This window comes from Marmota flaviventris, chromosome 17, assembly GCF_047511675.1.
Source record: "Marmota flaviventris isolate mMarFla1 chromosome 17, mMarFla1.hap1, whole genome shotgun sequence".
Taxonomy (NCBI): Eukaryota; Metazoa; Chordata; class Mammalia; order Rodentia; family Sciuridae; genus Marmota; species Marmota flaviventris.
The window spans coordinates 52,219,476-52,244,202 of record NC_092514.1 but is presented as its reverse complement, the minus strand read 5'-3'; the positions used below and the strand labels follow the sequence as shown (position 1 = coordinate 52,244,202).

At 52.3% G+C, this 24,727-nt stretch overlaps 2 protein-coding genes across 3 annotated transcripts; one reads left to right on the top strand and one right to left on the bottom strand.

Annotated features, from left to right (window-relative positions):
* The first annotated feature begins 630 nt into the window (after positions 1 to 630).
* Positions 631 to 13,206, top strand: Xylt2 (xylosyltransferase 2). Its single transcript, XM_027924686.2, has 11 exons — positions 631 to 816; positions 6,128 to 6,620; positions 6,863 to 7,035; positions 7,326 to 7,528; positions 7,959 to 8,039; positions 8,232 to 8,448; positions 8,526 to 8,702; positions 8,941 to 9,203; positions 9,493 to 9,688; positions 10,372 to 10,705; positions 12,061 to 13,206. The coding sequence occupies exons 1-11, from the start codon at positions 682 to 684 to the stop codon at positions 12,381 to 12,383; spliced, it is 2,595 nt and encodes an 864-aa protein (XP_027780487.2). The 5' UTR covers positions 631 to 681; the 3' UTR covers positions 12,384 to 13,206.
* Positions 13,207 to 19,156: 5,950 nt separating this feature from the next.
* On the bottom strand, positions 19,157 to 24,726 carry Mrpl27 (mitochondrial ribosomal protein L27). 2 transcript variants are annotated; one of them, XM_027924605.1, is made up of 5 exons: positions 24,657 to 24,717; positions 23,291 to 23,413; positions 22,751 to 22,882; positions 22,415 to 22,482; positions 19,157 to 19,565 (listed from the first exon to the last, which is right to left on the bottom strand). In XM_027924605.1, the coding sequence occupies exons 2-5, from the start codon at positions 23,301 to 23,303 to the stop codon at positions 19,359 to 19,361; spliced, it is 420 nt and encodes a 139-aa protein (XP_027780406.1). In that variant the 5' UTR covers positions 23,304 to 23,413; positions 24,657 to 24,717; the 3' UTR covers positions 19,157 to 19,358. The 2 variants fall into 2 exon arrangements, with proteins under 2 accessions (XP_027780406.1, XP_027780405.1); XM_027924604.1 differs by lacking the exon at positions 23,291 to 23,413 and having other exon boundaries at positions 24,657 to 24,726.
* Between the last annotated feature and the right edge of the window lies 1 nt (position 24,727).

Genomic DNA, 24,727 nt, shown 5'->3' with positions numbered 1-24,727 from the left:
AGAAGAGGTCTGAAATGCTTAGGATGAAAGAGGAGGAAAACAGTTCAGGGTGCTTAGGATGAGGTAGGGGAGAAAGGCCAGAAGCTGCTTAGGATAAGGGAGAAGAGAGTAAAGGATGTTTTCTTGAAGGGCCTCGGAGCCAGTCAACGGGTTAGACTTTGTCCTAGGTTACGGCCTGAAGGTTTGAAGCGGGGCCTTGTGGCACTCACACCACCACTCCCAACTGGCTCTTCTGGGAGATGTAGCATTTACTGGGACCCTGGGGTGGAGAGCTTACCGCCGGCAGAGCGGAGCTCCCCCACGCCCCGCAACACCAGGCAGGCGAGCGGTCGGGCCGCAGACCCTCCGTACCCCAGTACAATAGGTCTGCTGTCCGGGAAGAGGTGAGCACGGGCTGGGGCACACACCGAGGAAGGCACGCCGGATGCAGACCCGACGTGGGAGGCCGAGCGACAGCCAGCTCGCAGCCCCAAGCCCGCCGCGGTCCGGGAGGGAGGCTCTGCGGCCCAGGCCCCGCCCCAGCCTGCGAGGCGCGGCCCTCCGGGCCCCGCCCTTGTCCCCGCCCAGACTCGCGCCCGGCCCACCTCCCTAGGCCAGCAGGAGGGCTCGGCCCCGCGTCCGTGCGCGCGCCCGCGGCGGGGTTGCAGGGCTGGGCACGCGCCCCGCGTCCCGGGCAGGAAGATGGTGGCGAGCGCGCGGGTGCAGAAGCTGGTGCGGCGCTACAAGCTGGCGATCGCCACCGCGCTGGCCATCCTGCTGCTGCAGGGCCTGGTAGTGTGGAGCTTCAGCGGCCTGGAGGAGGACGAGCCAAGCGAGGTGCTCCCGCGGTCAGGCGGGCGGGCAGGCCGGGCGCGGGGGCGCGCGGGGTCCTAGCGGGCTGCGGGCGGCCCGGGCCAGCAAGTGGGGCGCCGGCAGCGTGCGTGTGGGCAGCTGGAGGCCTCCAGGAGCCCGACGTCCGGCTCCTGACTCCCCTTTCCCAGGCGGGCCTGACGGGCTGTGCTTCGGCGTGGTGGGTGACCCAGAGGCCCGGGCCGCGGCCGGACTGGGGGCTGGGGCGGGAGGAGCGGGTCATGGTGGGGTGGTCTCCTGCCGCGGGAGCGGTGAAGGTCAGGCGCGGGGAGCGGGGCTGGGAGGCGGGGCGGGGCTGGACCCTGCTCCGAGGTGGGGAGCCCCAGGCCAAACTTTCTGAAGTTGGGAGGGGGCGGGGGTGTGCACGCCGTGGGTGGAGGAGTGGGGCGGAGGGACCCCGGGCATCTTTGCCCAGCTGCGCTTGAGAGGCAGCGACAGATAGGAAAGTGGAGCTTTGGAGTGGAATTACGGCCTGTGACGAAGTGTGTACCTCCACGAACTGAGAGAACAGGGAGTGACCCTGAGGGGAAAAGCTGGAGTGTCCCCAGTTGTGGCTTCTCAGCCAGGGGTTTGGGAGGGAAAAGTTGAGCTGGCTTCAGGACATTAAAGAATCCGGGAGAGACCCCCTGTGGCTCTAAGGGGATAGGGACGACAGCAGCTTGTTCAGCAGCGCTCAGGTTCCCTGATCCAAGAGTCTTCCTCATTCTTGTTTGATGTGTTTTCAGCCGAGGGCCAAGTCGCATCCTCCCCAGTGTGGTTCAGAAGGGTCCAGTGAGATTGGAACTGAAAGGGCATAGAGGGTGAGCCATACTCTTAAGCTGTGGCTACAAGTTAGGAGTTCCCTGCCCCTGCCTCCACTTCTGGTCCCTCCAGGGCTCTGGTCAGAGGCTGTGCTTGCCTGCCCTCTTGGGCTTCTCTACCAGGGAATTGAAGGCCAAGGGAACCCCCCTGTCCACTTTGACTTCCTGCACCTCAGCAGTCTGGAAGGCCTGGTGTGGAGATTGGAGAAGAGTTGATCTCTCTTGTTTTGGGGGGAGAACCAAGAAGCTGGAATGGGGAGGGGAGCAGGAACAGTTACATGAGACCATTACTCCATAAGGAGTTGAGGGTGGGGACTGGGGAGGCTGGCTCTGTGACTTCTGAGGGAATGAGCTTGTTTTGTGTGGACCAGGGTGCAGGAGGAAGAGGAGAAGAGAGTTTCAGGCCTAGTATAAGAAGTCTTTTGGGACAGATAAGACTTTAAGATGGACTAGCGACCAACAGAGTTAGAGAGCCCCTGACCCTGAAATATGTGAGCAGAAACTGGTGACCACTCTGGGGAGGGAGATGTCAAAGCACCTGAGCCTTCTCAGAAGCAAATGGCCCTGTGCTGCATTCGCTTGTGAGTCTATGAATGATCTGAGGACCTTGCTCCCCTGTTTATAGCTTGGCATGGAGAATTGGCTCACCCCTTTCTCCAGCTTGGAAATTGGAGGAAACTGACAAAGGAATCCTGGGCTGAATGGAAAAAGATCCTCAGTGAGCTAATGTTGAGCATCAGGCAGCCACTGATGCTTGAACCCCTCAGCAGCTACCTCACCAGACTTGGGGGTTGCCAGGCAGCATAGCACAGTGCTCGGGAAGGCGGCTGCTGAAGTGGGACTGCCCTCTTCACCATCCTGTTCCAGCTCTGCTGCTGAGCACACCACCAGTGAATCACCGCTCCTCTTTCCATATCCTCCTCAGTACCCCCTCAAGACTGGGTAATAGTAGCACCTCTCTTGTTGGGTTTATACAGACAAAGTGAAACGATGCCTGTGAGCATTTGTAGGAGTTCCTGGCACATGATAAGCTGTCAGTAATGTAACACTTATTATCTCAGCACTGCACCTAGGGGACAGGAGTTCAGTCATTCAGTCAACAAACATTTATTATGTTCTATTCACACCAGGCACTGTGTCAATATGGAGAGATAGAAATAAAGACTAGGTGAGCCCTGGCCCTCATGGGCAGAGTCTACAGAGAAAGACAGACAGTGAAAAGGTTAGTCACCAGACTAACAAGGAGGCTGGTTTAGATCGGGAGGTTGGAAAGGCTTTCAGCAGGAAGAGGTGGGCAGGAGAGTTGGGGCAGAAGGCCCTGGGAGTGGGCTGAGCTGGGTGCTCTTGAGGAATGGACAGGAGGGTGTGGCACTTTCCCTGAAAATGAATCCATACTGCATGGCTAAAGGGGCCACAGGAAGGGCCTGGGGTTTTGTTCTAAGTGCAGCAGGAGAGTGCCACCCGGGATCCAATGTGCTTTTAAGATGTGCACTCTGCTGTCTGTGGGAGGGCTGGAGTGGCTACCTGGGATGATCACCAGACTCCAAAGAGCCACTTGATAGTTTTCAAAGCCTTCACAAACATTCTCACCACTTGTTTTATCACCACTTACTTTAAATGCAGTCTGAGAAGTCCAGGGAGGTGGGGTATGGGGTGAGCATTTCTATGTTCACTGTCTCCATGGCTCAGAGAAGGATTACGGGGATTCTCAGAGCCAGGAACTGGCCAAGGACTTTGAGTGCTTCTTCAGTGGGGAACAGGGGGCCTTTGAAGCCAATATGCATCCAGGCTTGAGGACCAGTCCCCATCCTTAGTAATCAGAGGGGGCCTTGCAAGGCCTCACAACCTGAGGCTCTGCTGATGCTCACATGGACTTACCTGGGAGAGGACAGGGCAGGGGCTATCGACTAAGGCTTCTCTCATTCTTCACCGCTGCCTCCTGGTCCCCTAGCCTCCTCTGGGATTGTCCTTCTCAGGGTCAGCCAGCTCCCTGCTGCAGTGCAGGGCACCAACATGCCTGCCTGCTCTCATATCCTGTCTCCCACCACAGCCAGCCTGGCCCTGTGCCCTGCCCTCCTGACCAGCTTCCTGACTCGCTGATACTGGCTTCCACCCGGGGAACCCACACCTCTCTGCCATATCTACCCACCGAAGCTTGGGAATGTCTTTCTCTGCTTGCTGTGTAGCCAGGCTCACCTTTCTAGAAGGCTGCCCAGCCCAGGGTGCCCTTCCCGATGGGGGTACTGAACAGGATCAGCTGCCTCCACTCAGGTTTCTCTTAGATGGGGAGCCTCCCCAGCTCTCATTGGGAACCTCTTAAGTCATCAGAGGGCTGGCTCAGTGCTAGGCACAGAGGGTCTGGGTGCCAGGGTATAGGAGAGGGGCTCTGGCCTGAAGGTGGCTGTTACGTTCTTGCTGTGCTCAGATAGGGGAGAGAATGAAGATCCTAGGGAAGTGAGGGGCAGGGAGAGGCCAGCCAACTGCTGTCTAAGATGTCTGAGGGTCTTGGGCCTCTCTTGACTTCACATTTAACTGTTTCCTTCTCCCCTTCCAATAACTAAAATGAAAAGAATGGCACATTTATAAATGCACCTAAGCCAAGACTAAAACCAAGACCATTGACATCCATTCATTCGGCTGGTGCTTACTGAATGCCTGTGATCACCAGACACTCTTGGGCTCTAGGAACAAATTAGCAAATAGCCCTAAAACACACAATATAAATAAATGGCAGGATGATGAAGGGTATCAAGTGCTATGGAGAAAATAAAGCAGAGGATGGGAGGGCCAGTATTTTGAATACAATGGTGGGGGGCTCCCTGAGAGGAGGCTACTCATGCACAGTTGAAGGAGGTAAGGAGCAAGCTGTGGGAGGGGCTGAGGTCCTGGGTGCAGTGAGTGGGAAGGTGGGATGAAGGGATGTGAGGAGGCCCTTGTGACAGGATGAGAGTGAAGCAGAAGGGGTCATAGGAGAAGAGGTCAGAGGGCAGGGCTGCCAGATCCCACCAGGGGAGGCCACTGGCTGTTTCCAGCAGCAGGATGGTGAGATGGAACTGAAGTTCTAACCGGAGCCCTAGAGACTTGAGGCAGAACAAGAGCAGGTCCAGGAGACCGGGGAATCCAGGCAGAGGGCGATGGAGAAAGTCCTAAGAAAGAGTCAGATTCTGCATGTATCTTCAAGACAGCTCCAACAGGACTTGCTGATAGATTGGGTGTGAGGGAGAGAGGAATCAAAGTTGACTCCAGTGTGTTTGGCCTGAGCCACTTAAGGATGGGGTTGTCATTAACTGAGGTGGAGAGGAAGCTGAAGGAGGAGCAGGTTGGGAGGAAGAGCAGGTGCTCCCACTCGGACCTGTGGGTCAGAGGTCTTTATGCTCCCAAGAGAGATGACAGGGAAGCTGCTATTTAAATGCCTCAGAGAGAGGGAGAGAATTCTGGGAGTGTGGATGAAGTTTAGACACTGAGACTGAGTGAGATCACTGAGAAATGAAGGTGCTAGGCTGGGGACAGGCCCCAGGGTTCCCTTTGGGAGCTGAGAGACTGATGAGGTGTGGGAAGGCCCAGGAGGGTCTCCTGGAAGCCAAGGGAAGAGGTTGCCCCACTGAGGTGTGCTGCCCACAGGCCACGTGAGAAAAGGACTGAGCTCTTGCAGGGCTGGAGGAGAGGGGCCATGAGAGAGGGCTCACACGGGGTGCAGGAGGGGAATGGGACAGTGGTAGAGACACTCTCTCAAGCTGCCTTCTCCATGCTTTCTCTCTCTTGTCCCTCACTCATGGCTGAGGGCATTGCTCAGGGAGACTGAGCGGCTGTTGGTGAGAGGGCAGAGCTGAGCTCAGAGCTCTGGGGACTCGGGACCTCTCTTTCCTCTGTCACTTCCATGTCTCAAGACACCAGCCAGATGCCTCTGTGTGTCAGCTACTCCACTGGACTCTGGGGAAATGGGGCTGCCATGGCTCCCCTCAAGGGGTCCACTGTCTGCTACAGGGACATCCAGGGCTTCAGAGCTCAGTGTATCCCACTCTAGGGCAAGTGTGATGGCTGCCAGCCAGGCAAGGGGGGGAGACAGGACTGGAGAGGAGGGTGGTTCAAGCTGACCAGGCCATGGGGGAAGTGTCTGGGTTGGAGTCAAGGAAGCAGGCACTTAGAGGAAGCACTTAGAGCCAGGAAGCAGGGGTGCAGCAGGCTCGTGGAGGGCTTGTTTCCTTCGGGAGAACCTGCTGCGAGTTCAGGTTGGACAGCCTCCAGCTGTGGGCCCAGCTCAGCCTCACCTTTCCAGCCAGGGACCAAGTGTGGTGGTGGCTCAGGGGCTTACCGCCTACAGGCAGACCTTGTGCCAAGTTCGGGAGCGCAGGACTTCTCTAGGGAAAGGGTGGGCAGGAGCTCCCAAGTCTGAGGGTGCCCCCTGCCAAGGTAGAGCTCGAGGAGGCAGAGTAGGCGAGTGACTGTCCTAGTGACCTCTGTCTGCATATCTTTTACAGAAAGGAAGGCAGAGGAAGCCACGACCACTGGACCCTGGCGAGGGCTCCAAGGATACAGACAGCTCAGCGGGGCGGCGGGGCAGCGCGGGCAGAAGGCATGGGCGCTGGCGGGGCCGTGCTGAGAGCCCAGGCTTGCCCGTGGCCAAGGTGGTACGGGCAGTAACCAGCAGGCACAGAGCCAGTCGCCGGGTCCCCCCTGCCCCACCCCCAGAGGCCCCAGGGCGCCAGAACCTGAGTGGGGCAGCAGCTGGGGAGGCGCTGATAGGGGCTGCCGGCTTCCCACCACATGGAGACACAGGGAGTGTGGAGGGTGCCCCCCAGCCCACAGACAACGGCTTTACCCCTAAGTGCGAGATCGTGGGCAAGGATGCGCTGTCTGCACTGGCCCGGGCCAGCACCAAGCAGTGCCAGCAGGAGATCGCCAACGTGGTGTGCCTGCACCAGGCCGGGAGCCTTATGCCCAAGGCTGTGCCGCGGCATTGCCAGCTGGCTGGTAAGGGACAGGGCACTCTGATCCTTCCTAGGCATGGATGGGGACGTAGCTTGGCTCAGATCTTCACCCTTATTTCCCAGAGGGCCCATCTCCTTGCCCAAGCTTTTGTTAAATGTATTAAGTGGCAGAAAGGGAGCTGGGACCCAGGGCTCCAAATGTGGGCTTCTTCCATTGAAAGGTGTTTTACCCGTACCCTTTGACCTTGTGTGGACCTCAAAGATGTGTCTGTTTTCTACTCTCAGGGAAGATGAGTCCTGGCATCCAGTGGGAAGAGATTCGGGCCCAGCCCGTGGATGGCCCCCCGGTACGCATCGCCTACATGTTGGTGGTTCATGGCCGCGCCATCCGCCAGCTGAAGCGTCTCCTCAAGGCCGTCTACCATGAGCAGCACTTCTTTTATATCCATGTGGACAAGGTACTGGGGGCAGGAAAGACCAAGGGTGTCTGGAGTGAGCAGAGCAGAAACTACAAAGATCACAAATAGACAGGGTCTCTGACTTGGCTTAGGCAGCCGAGAGACAGGAAGACTGAAGCTCAGAATGGGACGTGTCCAGCAGCAGGTGGCGCAACCCTTTAGGAACTAGAGCCCTGCCCTTTGCTTTCTCTACTCCATGTTATTTGTGCTCTCCCCTGGGGTGGAGTTGGGGAATTGTAACCCTAGGGCCCAGCTGAGTAGCCCCCAGCTGAGTACCCCCTCTTCCCCAGCGTTCCAACTACCTGCACCGGGAGGTGGTGGAGCTGGCCCAGCGGTATGAAAATGTACGGGTGACACCCTGGCGCATGGTCACCATCTGGGGTGGGGCCAGCCTTCTGAGGATGTACCTGCGGAGCATGCGGGACCTGCTAGAGGTACCTGGTTGGGCCTGGGACTTCTTCATCAACCTCAGCGCCACTGACTACCCAACCAGGTGTGGGGATGGGGCTCTGAACCTCTGGGTGGGAGGGGGCCCCAGCTGGGCAGTCAGGGTTGGAGGGCCCTGATGGGCTCCTCCTCCTTTGAGCCTCATTCTGGGATCCATACATGACCCTCTTGGCCCCCTTGGTCCTAGCCATGTATTAGAGGAGGAGCTGGTAAAGGTGATCTGAGGATTGGGAATGATAAGGGGAAAAGGAGGAGCCAGAGGTCTGTACCTGGATACATCTAGCAAGGGAGGGAGGATGATGTGATCTTTCTTGGGACCTCACGTGCCTACCACCATAGAGAATTAGCCAGGGAGGGATAAGGCTCATGGCCAGAGAGCTCTCAGCAAGAGAGAAAGGTCCAAGGGAAAGTGCTGGAGGAAGTCTGCTCGGGCCAGTGGTTGAGCAACCGCCCCTCACACCCCATTCTCTCACCAGGACCAATGAGGAGCTGGTAGCATTCCTATCCAAGAACCGGGACAAGAATTTCCTCAAGTCACATGGCCGGGACAACTCCAGGTGAGGGAGGTGTGGAAGGAGGCTCTAGTGTCTTCTCACAACCCTTCCCACACAGGGGGACTTAGTGATCCCAGCCTTGGGTTCCAGAATCTCCAGACCAATCACAGATGGAGGAGTGCTGTTTGCTGGGTAGATGAGAAGGCCTGGCCCCACTCTGTGGATCCCTCGCCATGGTCCTTTTGCCACCCCCAGGTTCATCAAGAAACAGGGTCTGGACCGGCTCTTCCACGAGTGTGACTCGCACATGTGGCGCCTGGGTGAGCGGCAGATCCCTTCAGGCATCGTGGTGGATGGTGGTTCCGACTGGTTTGTGCTGACACGCAGCTTCGTGGAGTATGTGGTGTACACGGATGACCCACTTGTGGCCCAGCTACGCCAGTTCTACACATACACGCTGCTCCCAGCTGAGGTGGGTGCCTGGGCCGGCCAGAGAGGGTGCGGGTTGGGCTACCCACAGCTCATCTTCCACACCCCTGCCACCTGCAGTCCTTCTTCCACACGGTGCTGGAGAACAGCCCAGCCTGTGAGAGCCTCGTGGACAACAACCTGCGGGTTACCAACTGGAACCGCAAGCTGGGCTGCAAGTGCCAGTACAAGCACATCGTGGACTGGTGCGGCTGCTCCCCCAACGACTTCAAGCCACAGGACTTCCTACGGCTGCAGGTGCTTGCTATGGCCTGAGAGGCCGCCTTGCTAGGCCTTCACCCACCTTTTCCCCAGGAGCCTTCCAGGTCAGAAAGGCAGGATGGGCCTCCACTGGGAGCAGCCCTGGGGTCTGGGCCCACAGCAGCAGCAGAAAAAGCCCAGGGAGGCTGATTGCTAGGCAGTGCTGAGAGGGGCCGGCTTCTGCCCTACTGTGGGGTCCCAGAGCCCTTCACTCTCCTTGCGTCTCCCTCTCCAGCAAGTCTCCAGACCCACTTTCTTCGCCCGGAAGTTTGAGTCGACTGTGAACCAGGAGGTCCTGGAAATCTTGGACTTCCACCTGTATGGCAGCTACCCCGCTGGCACGCCAGCCCTCAGAGCCTACTGGGAGAACACCTATGACGTGGCCGATGGCCCTGGCGGGCTCAGCGATGTCATGCTCACAGCTTACACCGCCTTCTCCCGCCTCAGCCTGCGCCATGCTGCCACTGCCGCACCTCTACCGGCCACCTCACTGTGCAGGTGAGACCCCCTTCTGACATACTGCAGGCCCTCAGGGTGTGGTGCCCTCTGGGAGACAAATCGAAAAGATAGTCCCTGCCCACAGCAAGTCCCCAGTCTAAGGCAAGGAAAAATGCAAGAAAAAGTAATGATAAAGAAGGCAAGAGCCAGGCACATAGGTGCTATGGGTTGTGAGATTTGGGGCAAAGGAAGTGCCTGGGGATGGGACTCCCCAGTGCCCCCTCCTTGGGACTCCAGGCTGAGTCAGGTGTGCTGATGGCATCTCCCTTTCTCCCTGCTGGAACCTTAGGTTTGAGCCCAGGGGTTTGCCGTCCAGCGTGCACCTGTATTTCTATGACGACCATTTCCAGGGCTACCTGGTGACGCAGACGGTGCAGCCCTCAGTCCAAGGGCCAGCAGAGACGCTTGAGATGTGGCTGATGCCCCAGGGGTCGCTGAAGCTGTTGGGGCGCAGTGACCAGGCCAGCCGGCTCCAGAGTTTGGAGGTGGGACAGGTCCTCCCCCTTGGTTTCTCTTGACCCCTAGCAAAACATAGGGAGTGGGGAAAGAGGGACAGATTCTCTATCGGGTCTTCATGAGCTGAGTTCACTGGAATCTTCTTTCCCAGTAATGGCAGCCTTGGTGATGTCCCACACAGACATGCCTGTGTCACCCTGCATGTACACTCTGAGGATCTCTCCCAGATGGGGACATAGGACATGCAGTGAGTAGGGAGGGATTGTCATTCCATCGTAACACAAGCCCAGTCCTTCTACACTACAAGGATCCTTCTAGGGGTATGAGGATATTCTGGTTGAGCTTTTGGGTGCCGCCTCATTCTCTTTCCTAGTTACCTTCTGTGGGATGGTCTGCCTATGGCCCCACTACTGTAGAGCAGTTCAGAATGAAAGCCTAGAATGAATCTCAGAGCTGAAGAGATTAAGATTCTCCTAGGGGCTGGGGATATAGCTCAATTGGTAGAATGCTTGCTTCGCATGTACAAGGCCCTGGATTCAATCCCAGCACCACAAAAAAAAAAAAAATTCTCCAAGTCTGACCCTTTTATTTTTCATACGGGGAAACTAAGGCCCAGAAACAGTGACTGGCCTGAGGTTACACAGTAAGAGCAGCATCAGAAGAGAGAAGGACATTTCCTCCAGGCTCCTACCCACCTCCTCCCTCCCTACAGGTTGGCACTGAGTGGGACCCCAAAGAGCGTCTTTTCCGGAATTTTGGGGGGTTGCTGGGACCACTGGATGAGCCTGTGGCCATGCAGCGCTGGGCCCGGGGCCCCAACCTCACAGCCACTGTGGTCTGGATTGACCCAACCTACGTAGTGGCCACATCATATGACATCACGGTAGATGCGGAGACTGAGGTCACACAGTACAAGCCTCCACTGAGCCGGCCCCTGCGGCCAGGAGCCTGGACCGTTAGACTGCTTCAGTTCTGGGAACCTCTGGGTGAGACCCACTTCCTCGTGCTGCCCTTGACCTTCAACCGCAAACTACCTCTCAGGAAAGGTAAGGATCTAGTGCCTAAATGATGACCCAAAGACAGAATAGGATTTGCCAGGGAGATGACTTCAAGAAGGTGACCATCAGAGCTGACCCCATCCTTAAGATAAGGGAAGGGAGGAGGTTGGGACCTTGATCTTCTATCCCTTAGCATGGAGGGCCCTACAGTGTGGTATAGGGGAAAGAGGAGCTTTAAGGTAAATCAGACTTAGGTTGGGAACAGGCCTCTGCTGCTTTCATTGGGCCTTAGAAATTACTTGGCCTTCCTGAACCTCAGTCTGTTCACATGTGAAGAAGGGTAGTGTAACTATCAGACCTCCTGGGTGCCTGTGGCACATATTATTAAACTCGCTCAAGTTTAAAAAGGGGAATCATTGGAAGAATACAGGATGCTTCCTCTATCCTTTGGGGGTAGCTTGTCCCCTGTCCTAGTTTCTCTGAGATCAGCTTCTTCATACATGGCCTTGCAGAGCAGCAGAGCCTGATCAGGGCCTCTGGGTCCCCAGGTTCCATGATTTTGGGACAGCAATTCTGACTGGTCATCTCAGTCTACTGTGTGACAGAGTGAGCAGAGTCACATGGCTCTCCCCTGACTTGGCTGAGGCTAAGGAAGCAGGTGAACAGCAGCAGAGGCTGGGCAGCTTCCTGAAAGGAGCTGGAGATACCAGGGACGAGTACTGGGTAACAGCTGGGGGTATGCAGTGGGTGCTCAAGCTAGATATTTCCTTCCCCCTCCATATCTTCTCACAAGATAGGTTAACCCAGGTTGAGGGTGGCGGGGGACACTGGGGGTTGGGGAGATCTAGGGCAAGTGAGCCACATCTGCAGCCCTCCTGGAACTCAGTCTGGTGAAGGAAACAGAAGAAGGAATAGAGGCAGCTCTGCTGGTGGGGACTGGGGCTGGGTCTCCAGAACAAAGGCAGAGCATGCTGTATGTAAATGGGAGGAACAAAGCTGGCAGGTATCTGATGAGGGGACAGAGAGTTCAGGGAAAGTAGGAGATGGGAAGGCCAGCTGGCCAGGCAACTGGGCCCTCAGGGAGGATCTAATAGGTTGCCAAGGGCTCCAGGAGCCACTGACAATGATCAAGAAGGGATGTGAGTGACACAAACCAGGTTGTTACCTTATTTTCTAAAGTGCCTTGAATGCTCTGTTTGACTTAATGAAACAGTTGAGAATTCAGGGAGTACATCCTTGGTTTCATATAACTTACAATTTTATAGACACAGAAAGTTCCTTGGATTAGTCCAGTGTCACTCCACCAGATGAGATTTAATGGCAGGGCTGGGATGGGAACTGGGCTACTCAGATCTGACTCCTGGGGTCTGACCTCGTACTTATTGCCTGCCCTACACCTCCAGATGATGCCCTCTGGCTGCACGCGGGACCACCCCACAATGAATACTTGGAGCAGAGTTTCCAGGGCCTGAGCGGCATCCTGAATCTGCCTCAGCCAGAGCCTGTGGAGGAGGCCGCCCGGCGGCGCGCAGAGCTTACAGGTCCTGCTCTGGAGGCCTGGACAGATGGGGAACTGAGCCGCTTCTGGTCTGTGGCAGGACTGTGTGCCATAGGCCCCTCTGCCTGCCCCTCCCTGGATCGCTGCAGACTGACCAGCTGGAGCTCTCTGTCCCCAGACCCCAAATCAGAGCTGGGGCCTGTCAAATCAGATGGGCGACTCAGGTAGCAGGGCCCCAGCCAGCACACCCGGAGAACCCGGGAATTGCACCTTACAGACAGTGGAGGGCTATCCCCTCCCACAGGCAGGAACCAGAGGCCCCCTGGGGGTACACCACATCAGCCATCCAGAGCCCGCACAGACGGCAGCCAAGGTGGGCTAATGTCTCTGCTAGGGACCAGAGGGTTGACAGGAAGGGAGAAGGGCTCCAGCAGCATTCCGAACCCAACTCTTCCTCCCCCTCCTCTCTAGTTTGTTTGTTATTTTTATTTAAAATGGGTGTGTGGGGGAGGAACTAGAAATAAAAGATGTGCAATAGGGCTCAGAGCAGCCCCAGGAAGTGGGCCATGGCTGGGCGGAGTGGGGCCTTTTGAGCCCATCTGCTACTGCTCTGGAGAGGCTGGGTCTGCTTCGCTCTCCAGGGCTGGGTCCCCCAGCCTGGGCTGTGGTGCTCATGGCTGAGGCCCTGCAAGGGTACAGGTACCCTGCCAGCTCTGAGGCCCAGAGAGCAGGTGTTCAGGAGCCACCGTGGAGCTGGACTCTAGAGGGACAGCCTCTCCCCTGGTAGCCAGGGGACCCTAGAGCAGTGAGGGAGTCTGGCTCTAGGACTTTCTAGCACACCCTGCCCCTTGATGGGAAAGGCAGGGCATCAGGGCCTACTGAGACCATTACAGTTTCCCAGGTACTCCCAGGTGTGCCCTGGGGCAGTGAGCCTCATTAGCAGTGTGGGAAGCCTGTCAGGGGCTCAGAAGAACCCAGAGTCGCATTGTGCCTGAAGCTCGGTGTGAAGTCTGAAATATGCAACAGAAGAAATATATCTCTATCTCTCTAAGCAGCCTCGTGTTTTTCCTCCTGCATGTCGGGGATTCATCGCTGTTCCCAGGGCCACCTTCTTTTAGGAGTCTTAGCTGCTATTTTGATGGCCCTGAGAAGGCAGAAATCTCAGCCCCCCAGAGCAGGAACAGCTTCAAATCCATCCCAGCCAGAAGGGATGCAAAAACTCCTCCAGTGCAACCCTTTCTTTTTCTGAGAGGTCAACGGCCCTGGGAAGCTCAGAGACTTCCTCACTGCCACTCAGCAGGCCAGCATGAGGGGAGCTTCGTTCTTGAGAGCCCTGATCCAGCACTTCCACCTCGCCAGGCTGTAGCAGATGTTGGCTTTTCTGCCTTCAGTGTCACCTGGGCCCATCCTGGAAGCCCTCATTGTTCTGTTTCGTGGGGCACCCTCAAGAACAGAGGCAATCCCAGCCATGGCTTGATGGTCATGCTGGAGTTTGTCCCTTAAAGCTGGGAGTAAGACTTGGGTTTCCTGGCCTCTGACCTGGGACCTGAAAGGATCCTAGAAAGGTTTGTCTAGCTGCATGCAGTGGAAGGCTGAGGCAGGAGGACTGCGAGTTCAAAGCCAGCCTTGGCAACAGCGAGGTGCTAAGCAACTCAGTGAAACTGTGTCTCTAAATTAAATACAAAATAGGGCTGGGGATGTGGCTCAGTGGTCTAGTGCCTCTGAGTTCAAACCCCTGTACCCCACCTCAAAAAAAAGGTTTGTCTATTCCTTTCCCTTTCTTAAGCCCCTTCCCCACCTCTGACTCCCCTCCTGTCATTAGCAAGGGCTCAGAGTTCTTCACACCTTCTGTAATGTGGGGAGCAAGAGTGAAGGTTTCTAGACCCAAAATCACCACTGCTGATCACACTGGTCTCAGCTCAGCTTGGTATATTAAAGGGCTCAATTCCGCCCAGGCTGCCCCATGTCATTTTCCTAGTTGCCATGAGAGGGCGCTCCTGACCACTAGTAACAGCACCAGAGTGGGTTGTTCAGCCACTGGGCTGACTGCATGCAGTTCTCATTTAATCCTCCCAACCCCTAAAATCAGGCACTTTTATTACCTTCCTGGGGCCTATCAGGAAACTGAGATTCAGAACTGTGAAATGACAAGCCCAAAGCTTGTCATCCAGTGGTAGCAGCAGACTTCAGAAGGAGGTAGAAAGCCTTAGCCACTGAAATAACTATGCTCTCTCTTGAGGGCTTGACTAGACAGGTAACCAGAAGGGGCAAACAGCAAGAGCATATAGTTCATGATGTTCAGGTTCAAAGTGAATATAATTGTGTTTTACTCCTATTTTAGTGAATATCTGAAGCTGTACTCTAGTCCTCCAGATCACTGGGGGATTTGTTTCTCAACATCAACTCTGAAGGGTTTTTTGGCTCTGGGGTTGGTACGCAGGACCTTGTGCATTCGAGGCAAGTGCTCTATTTTTCAGCTACATCTCCAGCCCAACTCTTAGGCCATTAAACAGAAAAATTACTATCTGGGTTCAGCATATTAAACACAGGCCAAACCAAAACAGTTGAACTGCTGGCCCAGAGCACACAAAGCAGCCCACATTAACCAGGGCTGCGTAGCACAACAGTTCTCAAACCATTGTTGTCTTAGTTTGGGTGGCTCATGCACTGTGTGTCAGCCCCTGCCACTCCCACCATGTCACACCAGGTCTTAGTTCCACATTGCTCTCATCTGCTGCAAACATTCTGTATTTGCATTCTTGTTTAGCCCAATAGATCATGAACTTGGTTTAACTGGTCTGACAGTCCAACAATGGTTGTCACTGCTCGCCAGTGATGCTCATTTGCAGGCAGGCAGAAGAACGAGGAAAGTCTGGTCCCAGCCCTGTTGCTCTGGCTGCCTTGTCTTGGCTTTAGTGAAGTAGAAGCTCTGTAGGACCCAGGACCAGAGTCTAGGACTCTTCCCAACAGGCTTAGAAGGTAGGCTTGAAAGTGGAGGCCGTCTTGGCCTCCCCTCCTTTGTTCACATCACTGAGGCAAGTTTGGGAGCAGCTTCTCTGCCAGAATCCCTAGTCTTTTAGTAGGGAGAGTTAGCTCAGCCTGGAAGCTCAGTCAGGCCAAGTCCCCAGAGCTCACAATATTTGCTCTGGAAGGAGGAAGAACCCCAGCAGAGAGGCCTTTGTGTATTGTGGTACAAGCCCAGTTTCCAGGGTAACCATGGAATCCACAGTTCCATTAGAGGTGGGAGCCCAGACCAGAAGACAGCCAATTGGCATCCAGAACCCAGTTATGTAGGCCAATAAGAAGTAGAGATAGGCAGAGTCAGACTGAAAGGAGATCTGAGACCAAGTGCAGAACCTTGGCAAACTGGAGCTCCCCTGCCTGGCTGTCAGGTTCAGCAGAAGCCGAGTCCTTTCCCACCAACCCATTCTCCTGAAGTGATAGAGATGCCCTCATGGCTTCAAGGCATACAGAGGGGAATGCCATCTACAGGACACCAGGTCATGGCCTAGTACTCCTAAAAGAAGGCAGAAGGAGTGGAAAACCTGGAGAGGTCCTCACAGGTACCAGGGCTCTGAAGGGCTCGATCCTCTTGACCCTCTAGTTCGGGGGAGGACCAGTGGTCCTGGTGGCCACCCTCAGGGCTGATGCCCTTTCCTGGCACTCCATGCCACTGCTTCTGTGTCCACACCATGGACAACAGCTTCCTAGCCATAGTCATGGCCATGATCAGTACCTACTGCCATTCCAAGTCATAGGGTTGGAGCAGATGCACTCTGAGCCCCTAACTATAGACCAGAAGCCCAGCCCCATCAATAGGTCCCCTGTAATAACAACATTCCTCCCAAAACCACCTGGAAGAATGCTGTATGGAGGCACTATGAGTCACTGTCTCTCCCCATTAGTGTCAAGTTCTACAGTGCCACAGTCTGATAGGAGAGGGCTGAGTACCAAGGGTTGAGTTCAGGCTCTTGGGTTCTCTCCTGCCTCCTCAGACCCACTGTTTCTAAGGTTATCTGCTCCTCCTCCCTAAATGTGTTCCTCTGTAAAGTCTCCCTTACACATGGCACTGCTTCCCTGGGCTGAAGGGAGACATAGGACAAAGCCATTGTGCTCTCCTGCCCAGAGAGTTGATGCAGCAGCAGAAAGGAAGCTGCCTGCACACAAGTCTGCCCTGTGTGTTAAGCGGGTCATTCCCACATCAGCTTCTGGAGTGGGATTCTAACCCAGGGAGGAAATGGGCCACAGTCAGTCCCAGGCTGTCCCTGATTGAGCCTCTGGGAGGGTAGTTTTGTCCTTGGTATTCCTCCTGCCATCCTGCTGTTGTACCAGCGACACCCCCAGTGCTGCCAGGTCCTCTGCTCCTTTCTCTTCTTTTATTGTCCTAGCCAATATGTAAGCACTCTTCCCCAACAAGCCCTTGCCTCCCCAATTCTGGCAAGAGGGCCCCTGCTCAGGGGAAGCAGTTATTCAGTAGCAGGGGGCCTTTGGGCTCTCTTCTCTGAATGCATCCTCCTCCAGCTTAGGCTCCCGGTGGGTCAGGGCAATAGTATGGAAAGGGTTAATGACATACTGGCCATTGTTAAACTCTGCAGGGAAACTTCAGTGTCTTCACCCAGCTCCCCAGTTTCCAGGGAAAGCCCAGAGGCCCAAGGGGCAAGTGGCAACATCAGCAGTCAGGGACAAGGGCACCATATGGCATCTATACAGAAAGCAAAGGTAATCTTGAGCTTCAGCCCCCACCTCTGCATCAGGTCCAGGATGAAGAGCTGGGGACAGGAGGATGAGGTCTTTTCTAACTCCCTCCAAAGCTCACCAGAGGTGGTTGTCAGGTTGTGAGAATAAGCCAGTGGCCCGAAAGAAGTGGAATCTCTCTATACCCTTATGCATCTCAGAAATGCTGAGAGTCTGAGTTGTGGCCTGGGACTTGGCAGAGAGGACTAAAGGATGGGAGGAAAGGGAACTGGGGACAAGACAGTGCATTTGGACTCTACTCTCTTGCACAATGATCCTAAATCTTGATTTTTCACCTTGAGTTATCCTTTGTGACTCAAGTTTTACTGCCTCCATCCCTACCTCAGCACCATGGCACACCCCTGTGAAGGAACAGGAGTCCTGAGGTATGCAGGGGAGATAGGAACTTTGGGGTTACCATCTGGGAGTGGTGGAAGATGTGTGTGCTGGCTCTTGAAGCCAGCAAGGAGCCTGGTTTGGTTAAGGAGACTATGAAGAATGCAAGGGAAGGAAAGAATGAGATGAAGCCTAGAGGTTTCTTGGGGAGGAGGGAATGTGGGACCTAGTCTTAGGAGGATCCAAGCAGAAACTGGATAATGGTGGCATGTCTTTCTGGCTCTGTCGGTTTTTCTTGGTCACGGTGTTATCCCCAAGGAGATGAGGTATGCTGTGTGAGGTTCCCCAGGAGCCACTGTGGACCCTGTGGCAGCTGGTTCACTTGTCCAAGTAGAATGTTCGACAGGACTGGCAGCAGCAGACTCACCAGCTGATGGCACACTTTGGGCTCTAGGCCTGCAGAGGTGGACATTCAGTCCTCCTAGCCTAGTGCCACAAGAACTGATTTTCCCGGATCACTCTTTCATACACAATGCCTCGTTAGAGACCCTTGGGTTAGAACAAAGAAAGGGCCACTAGTGGAGGAGCTAGAATTTGGTTGGAGGCTCCACTTCCCTTTGTATATAGGGATCCAACTTATTTCCAGGAAAGACCTGTTGCTGCGGGAGAGAACACAAAGCAGCACTCCAAAAAAAAAAAAGGTAAGTATACAGCCAATACCTTTGTTCTTCCATCACTCAACTGCCACCAAGTTATGAGGAGGCTCTGCCACTGTCTGCACTACCACCCAAATGTGGTTCTGCTGACCCATCCCAAGAGGCAGCCACCTGCCTTGCTCAGGGAAACATCACTGTAGAAGGGAGTGACCCCATCTTGCCCCTTCCTATTTCTTTAGGGGCCTTGAAGATACAGCATTGTGCCTACAGAGACAGTCCCCACCAACCTCCTTTGCTAAGGACTAGCTCTACTGGGCCCTTCTGGTACTTCACGTGGAAAAATGCCAAAGTGGACCCCCACAAACCTCAGGTCACATTTGCCTAGGATCTACAGGAAGTGGGGAATCCAGGGTCATGTCTTGAGAGAACAAGGCAACAAGTTCAAGGTGAAACTTCAGAAAAGGAAGACTTCTCTGCCCCCAAATAATTGGAGCCCATGCCTATAGGCAGAGGAGAGTCCTCAGAAAAAAGCCACTGGACTCTAAGCTCCTCTCTGGGACTGCAGCCAACCCCACCTACCGCCCAACGCCAGGAATGGCTACCCTCCCTGGCTGCAATCTCCCTGCTAGGCCTTTTAAGTGTTTGGTTGGGTTGACAGTGAATGCCTGCCCCTAGCCTGCTCTGGGTCCTCAGTAAGTATTCCCAAAGCCAGATTGTTTGCTGCTATGTGGTTTGAGATAAATTAAGAACCAGAGAAGAATGTGGGCTTACTATGTCTAGCTATTGTGGTAAGCGGGAAGAAGTCACTCGTCACCTACCTGCCTCACCACTGGAAGGACGTTGGTATTCCAGGTCAGATGGGGCCTGACTGAACCTCCTGACATCCCACATGCTCCCTCTGCTCTGGATTCAAAGAGGCAGGGGCCTACTGTGTAGCCATCTCTGGGGCTAAAGCCTGCTCCTTTGCATGTGGCTTTAAGAGAGAATACAACTGTGTTGCTTCCTCTATTGCCCTCTCTCCCTCCCAGGACCCAGCCCCTGGACTTTTAGGGGATACACAGGGAAAGCAGTTGGGATACCAAGCTCACCTCTTTCTTTTCCTCTGGGAAATGGTGCCAATGTAACCCTCTCCTCAAAACAAAGCCCCCCTTTTCATTTCCTCACTCTGACAGGATTCCTTCCTGCTATCTCCCTTTAGTGTACACAAGAGAACATGGGTAAGAACCAACAAAGCAGTAAGCAGCTACATCTAAGTTTGTCCCCAAACAGCACAGATTCATGATTCCAGCAGGCTTTATTTAGGCCCAGGACAGGTCTCCCAAAAGGCATCCCAGCAGTCATCCGAGTCTCCTGCAGAGTCAACTTCCAACAGACCTCTTCCTCAGAGGCCCTGTTGTGACCCTAATACTTGACTTCTGGTATCACCTTCTCCTGTCACCTGGGCTCCAGTCTCTGTTCCAAGCCCTCAACCAGGACTTCAAAGCATGGCTACAAGTTTGAAGGTGCCCTCAGGCTTGGCAGGAACAACGTGGACAAAAGTCTTGTAGAGCACAGCACCTTTGGGCAGTCTGGTAACCAGATCTACTGCCTCCAAGTTATTGGGATTGGGTACGTAGACTTCTTTAGTGTAGTGGACTATCCCCTCCTCCAGGGCATACAGGTACTTCCTCTTCCCCAGCCCCACCTGCAACACATAGTCTTGGTTAGTTGGATGGGGAGCCAGGTGGTACATCCTAGAGCCTCCACATAGACCTCCCCCCAAGATTCAGGTCCTGGGGCTGAATGGTGAGGTTTAGAGAACTCCATGTTTCCCTTCCCACTGCTTAGTACTTTTTTGCCTTCTGCTCCGTAACAGAGAGGAAAAAGAAAATTCCAACAGCCAAATCTGTTGGCTGCTGGGTCAGAATGCTGGTTGGAAGCCACACTGAATGGATCCCAAAACCAGACCCAGGGAAAATGTCTCAAATCATTGTCCCTACGAACATGCTTTATTTAGACTTTAAAATACTTTAAAAGAATTGTCATATTAAACACCAGTCTAACGTACATTTTCATTTATAGACAGTCCAGGCTCTATGGAAAATATAGATCAGTATTTTATAGATAATGTATGTTAATAAAGCAATAATAATGACATCAGCTAGTACAGTGCTTACTATGTTTAAGCACTACAGTAGCTAATGTCTTTATTGTTATTGTTATATTAAATATACATTATCCATATAACATTGATTATACACACACACACACGCGTTTTATTTTGTTTTGGTACCAGGGATTGAACTGAGGGGCACTCGACCACTGAGCCACATCCCCAGCCCTATTTCATATTTTATTTAGAGACAGGGTCTCACTGAGTTGCTCAGCACCTCACTTTTGCCAAGGCTGGCTTTAAACCTATAATCCTGCCTCAGCCTCCCGAGTCGCTGGGATTACAGGTGTGTAGCACCATGCCTGGCAATCTATATTTATGATAGAGCCTGAACTTTATATAAATGAAAATGTACATCAAACTGGTGTTTAATGACATACACAAATATATGTATACATACACGTACAAACACACAGATATGTATACATATATATCAACTCATTTAATCCTGACCTTGTGAATTACGTACTATTCTCAGTCCCATTTTTCAGATGACAACTACTAAGCACTAAGATCCCACTTTACTGTGTCTCAGTATAATACTAACTACTTTATAGGTCATCTTAAGGACTAAATGAGTTCATGGTCACAAAGAGCTTAGAATGCTATGAACTCAAAAAATGTTAGCTCTTACCACTGTTATTTTAGCAAGTTCCAAGAGTTCTCTAGCCACACATCCAAAGTCTTTTAAATTCTAAAAACTAAAGCTACTGCATATGAAATCAATTCACATTCAAATTAGCATCTCTGAAATAATTACAGATTACTATCAGCCTTTCTGTGTCTATTAAAATTAGCAATAAATGAGCTGGGGGTATGGCTGAATGTGGAACATTTGGCTATCATCTGCTCCCCAGCACTAGAAAACAAACAAACAAAAACGTCCTACCCACAACAAAGAGGTGGGAAGCTTAATTACAAAGGAAACTAAACTGAGGAAGGGTAGATGATTTTAAAAAAGGGGGAGGGGACTAAATTATTACTTAAAATAACGTGAAGGGTACAGTATAGTTCTGTTTTAACAAAGAACTCTTCTATCTCATGAACTAAGCCCAACCTGCTGAAATTGGAATCCCTGCCTGGTATGGATCGAATTTCTGACACACACAGTGAATTGTTTTTACTAAATTCAAGCTACCTTTCAACCACATAGCAGGTTTATGCAAAGAAAAATCTTAGAAATCATGAAAAATGAATAAATGAACTTAATTTCCTAAGACTCAAAAAAAAAAAAAAGAAAATATCTGAACTCACAAGGCATCTCACCCTCTTGAACTGAGGACTGGAAAGGAGAACCAAAACGTTAGGCTAACGTAACACCAAGGCAAACACAGCTAGGCAGACTCCCTATTCACTACACTGCTTATTGTTGTTTTACTCAAGTTTTTTTCTTTTAATATTTTTTTGGTTGTCAACGGACCTTTATTTTATCTATTTATATACGGTGCTGAGAATCCAGCCCGGTGCCTCACAGATGCTCTGCCACTGAGCCACAACTTATTCAAAAAAAATTTTTTTAATATTTATTCTGAAATTTTAGGTAGACATAATATCTTTATTTTACACTTATGTGGTGCTGAGGCTCTAACCTGGTACCTCGTTCATGCTAGGTGAGCACTCTACTACTGAGCCATAACCCCAGCCACCATTATTAGTTTTTAACAGAAGAAGAAAAAATAATTTACTGAATTTGATTTTAAATCTGAATTTAATTCTAAAAGCTCCTTTCAGTCATAATATGTGCATTATTATTAAAAAATATTATTTTTGGTACTGGGGATTGAACCCAGGGGTATTTATCACTGAGCTAAATCTCTAGCCCTTTTTCTTTTTTAATTTTGAGACAGGGTCTCCCCTAAGTTGCCCCAGCTACCCTCATACTTGTGACCTCCCTGCTGAGCCTCCTGAGTAGCTGAGATTATAGATGTGTACCACCATGCCTGGTTTAGAATTGTACATTATTAAGAACTTTTAAAAACACGTACCTTTTAAAAACATTTAAAACTGCCACCTTTGCATTACTATAGCTTAAGCATATTGCTTCTCAGTGCTCAGGTAGCTGCAGTTGCCCCATATATCAAATTATATAACCCACTCCTATTTCCCACTGAAAAGAAAATGAAGCATAGGATGTGCAATCATCTAATGTTAGACAACCCTGTTACTTAGGCCCTGCCACTCTCTTAGGTTTTTGGCATTTCACCTGTGAATCCCACTTCACAGGGATTTGGTAAGGAAAAATGAGATAGTAAGGGCAGGAATAAGCACAATGCTTAGCATATGGTAAGCACCCAATAAATGCAACTGTTTTCATTACTGTATTTAGGGACAGAAAGGTGGTCCTAGAAAAAAGGGGAGGGGAGGGCCCCCAAGCAACTCACGTGGGCACCTGGGTGCCAGCGAAATTGGCGCTGAGTCCCAAGGATGTTGCCAGCATGAACATAGTGACCTAGAAGAGAAGTCCACAAGTGTGCTCTCAGCCCCAGTGATATGACAGCACAGCAAACTTCTAGGAAAACATGTTGGCTGGCCAAAGTGCTGCATACCAACTTCTAAGCATGTCCCTCAACAGAAACAACTGCCAAATGGTCCAAGCAGTGCCCAATCCCCTACCCAGCAGCCTCTTCACTCTAGTTTCATTGCTAAAGTTCACACTTACTCGTCTTCAAGATACTTCAGCCCTAAACTGAAGTATGGAAGCTAAAACACATTCTCACCTTCCATTTTCTTGATGCCATAATGTTTGCCTCGTGACTTTCCACCAAGGTTTTTGGAGCTACCACCGGTCTTCTTAGATGCATTTCTGACAGCAAGAGTTATAGCTGGAGGAGGGCTCAACAGGGCTGTAACTGCAGAGAAAACAGAAACACTGTTAGATCTTTCTCTGCCTCCATGGCCCATTTGCTAAGCTAAAAGGTGACAGGGGAAATAAGAAAGATGTGTGAGGGGAACAGAAATGCTAAGTGTTAGATTTCAAGGAATTCCTGGAAGTCCTTTGGCCTTCTCCCATAACAGGGGACCATTCATTTCTTGTACTGTCTGGAGATTAAGTGCTGCCTGAGGTAGGGGCATAGGAGTGTATGTGTGTGCATGTACGCGCTGGGAAGTGGGGTGTACAGATGTGGGGAGAATAGGAAAATATAAATGGGGGGGAAAAAATCACATGTTCTGAATCCTGGCCATTCAGTCCTACTGAAAAAACCAAAAAAGCCGGCAAGAGGACACCACAGCACTGCCTGTTTCAGAGCCTCACTCACCCTCACACCCCATGGAGAGGCACAGCCAACCCAGACAGGCCAACAACAGGACACCCAGAGCGGCCTCAGCTGCAGCTTCCCCACCGTTTTGAAGCTATTCATTCACCCACTGCAACCAGATACCTGCATACAAAAAGCGCAATTGGTGGAGCATGGCTTCCACAGGCTTCTGGACATTTTAGCAAGTTGTTCCCTTTCTTTCCAAAGTACATCAAACAGAAGTCCAACCAAGATCAATACAATGTAAGAAGTTAATCTGACCTCATCCTAAAGTGCTCAAAGGCATTTATTTTAAATTAATAAGAACAAATGCAAGACCAAGAAGGTAGGGCATTTATTTTAAAAAAGACAATGAATTCAAACTCATACTAACATGGAAGCCTCTTGCTGTACGACAAACCTAGGAACAGCAATCCTAGCTTTCAGATCTCCAGACTCAGTCATGGTTTGAGTACTATGCAAACATCTGTAGGGAAGTTTTTTGAGTGTCTGCAGCCTCTTTATTCAGCATTTTGGAAGCCTAGCTTTCTGAAGTTTTCATGAGAACAGAAACTAGCTCGAACAAAGGAGCACGGATAAGAATTAACAGAAAAGGATCCCAGCAACTGAAGGGACTGAGACAGGAGAATCCCAAGTTTGATTTGGTAAGGATTTGGTAAGGAGAAATGAGATAGTAAGGGCCAGCCCTTTTTATTTATAGATAGGGTCTTAGTAAGTTGCTAAGGCTGGCCTGGAAACGACTGGTCAGCCTCAGCCTCCCTAGGATTACAGGCGTGTGCAACCTTGCCCCGCCTCCTTTTGTTCTTTAGGTCTAAACCTCAGAGGTTTCCTTAGAGGACTTTCCTGACAATTCAATCTAAAAGAGGATGCACATATTCTCTTTCTTCATGGCACTTGTAAAAATCAACTATTTTACTGATATATGCTTACTGATCCATCTACTAGCAAGAACTGCCCAGCGGCTAGAGACCATGTCTTCATATTTTCTTCTGATATTCTTAACACTCACCAGTGTCTGGCACAGAGAACGACCTAAATCTGTTGAACAAATGGATTAACTTTGTTTGAACTCAGTCCTTTCCATGGATAAAAGGATCCACACAAACCAAGAGAGGGGAAGCGGTGTGCCTGCGTCACCAACCGCCAAGGAAGTCCTCTCTCGGTGTTCCAGATAGAGGAAGGACACGTGCTTCCCCAACCTTCCCCGCCCCGCGTAGGAGCGCCCAAGACCTGTCACGTGATCAGTGGCAGCAACCCCCTCAACCCTCGCACGACCCCAACGCCTCCAAGGCCACCCTCGGGGTCAGTTTCCAACTCCCGGCCTCCCTCCCGGTTCGCCCCGAAAAGACTACAGCACCCCACTTACTAGTTGCCCGCGTCCTCAGCGCCAGAAGCGCCGACGCCATGATTGCTTCACACTCGCTTCCGGTCTTGGAA

What these genes read in the sequence shown, in the direction of transcription:
- Xylt2 (XM_027924686.2), top strand. Translation starts at nt 682, where the DNA reads ATGGTGGCGAGCGCGCGGGTGCAGAAGCTGGTGCGGCGCTACAAGCTG. An exon ending in AGGAGGACGAGCCAAGCGAG is followed by an intron (nt 817 to 6,127) that starts GTGCTCCCGCGG and finishes TATCTTTTACAG; the next exon opens with AAAGGAAGGCAGAGGAAGCC. An exon ending in AGGACTTCCTACGGCTGCAG is followed by an intron (nt 8,703 to 8,940) that starts GTGCTTGCTATG and finishes CTCCCTCTCCAG; the next exon opens with CAAGTCTCCAGACCCACTTT.
- Mrpl27 (XM_027924604.1), bottom strand. Translation starts at nt 24,696, where the DNA reads ATGGCGTCGGCGCTTCTGGCGCTGAGGACGCGGGCAACTA. An exon ending in GCTGAGGACGCGGGCAACTA is followed by an intron (nt 22,883 to 24,656) that starts GTAAGTGGGGTG and finishes TTTTCTCTGCAG; the next exon opens with TTACAGCCCTGTTGAGCCCT. An exon ending in TGGCATCAAGAAAATGGAAG is followed by an intron (nt 22,483 to 22,750) that starts GTGAGAATGTGT and finishes CTTCTCTTCTAG; the next exon opens with GTCACTATGTTCATGCTGGC.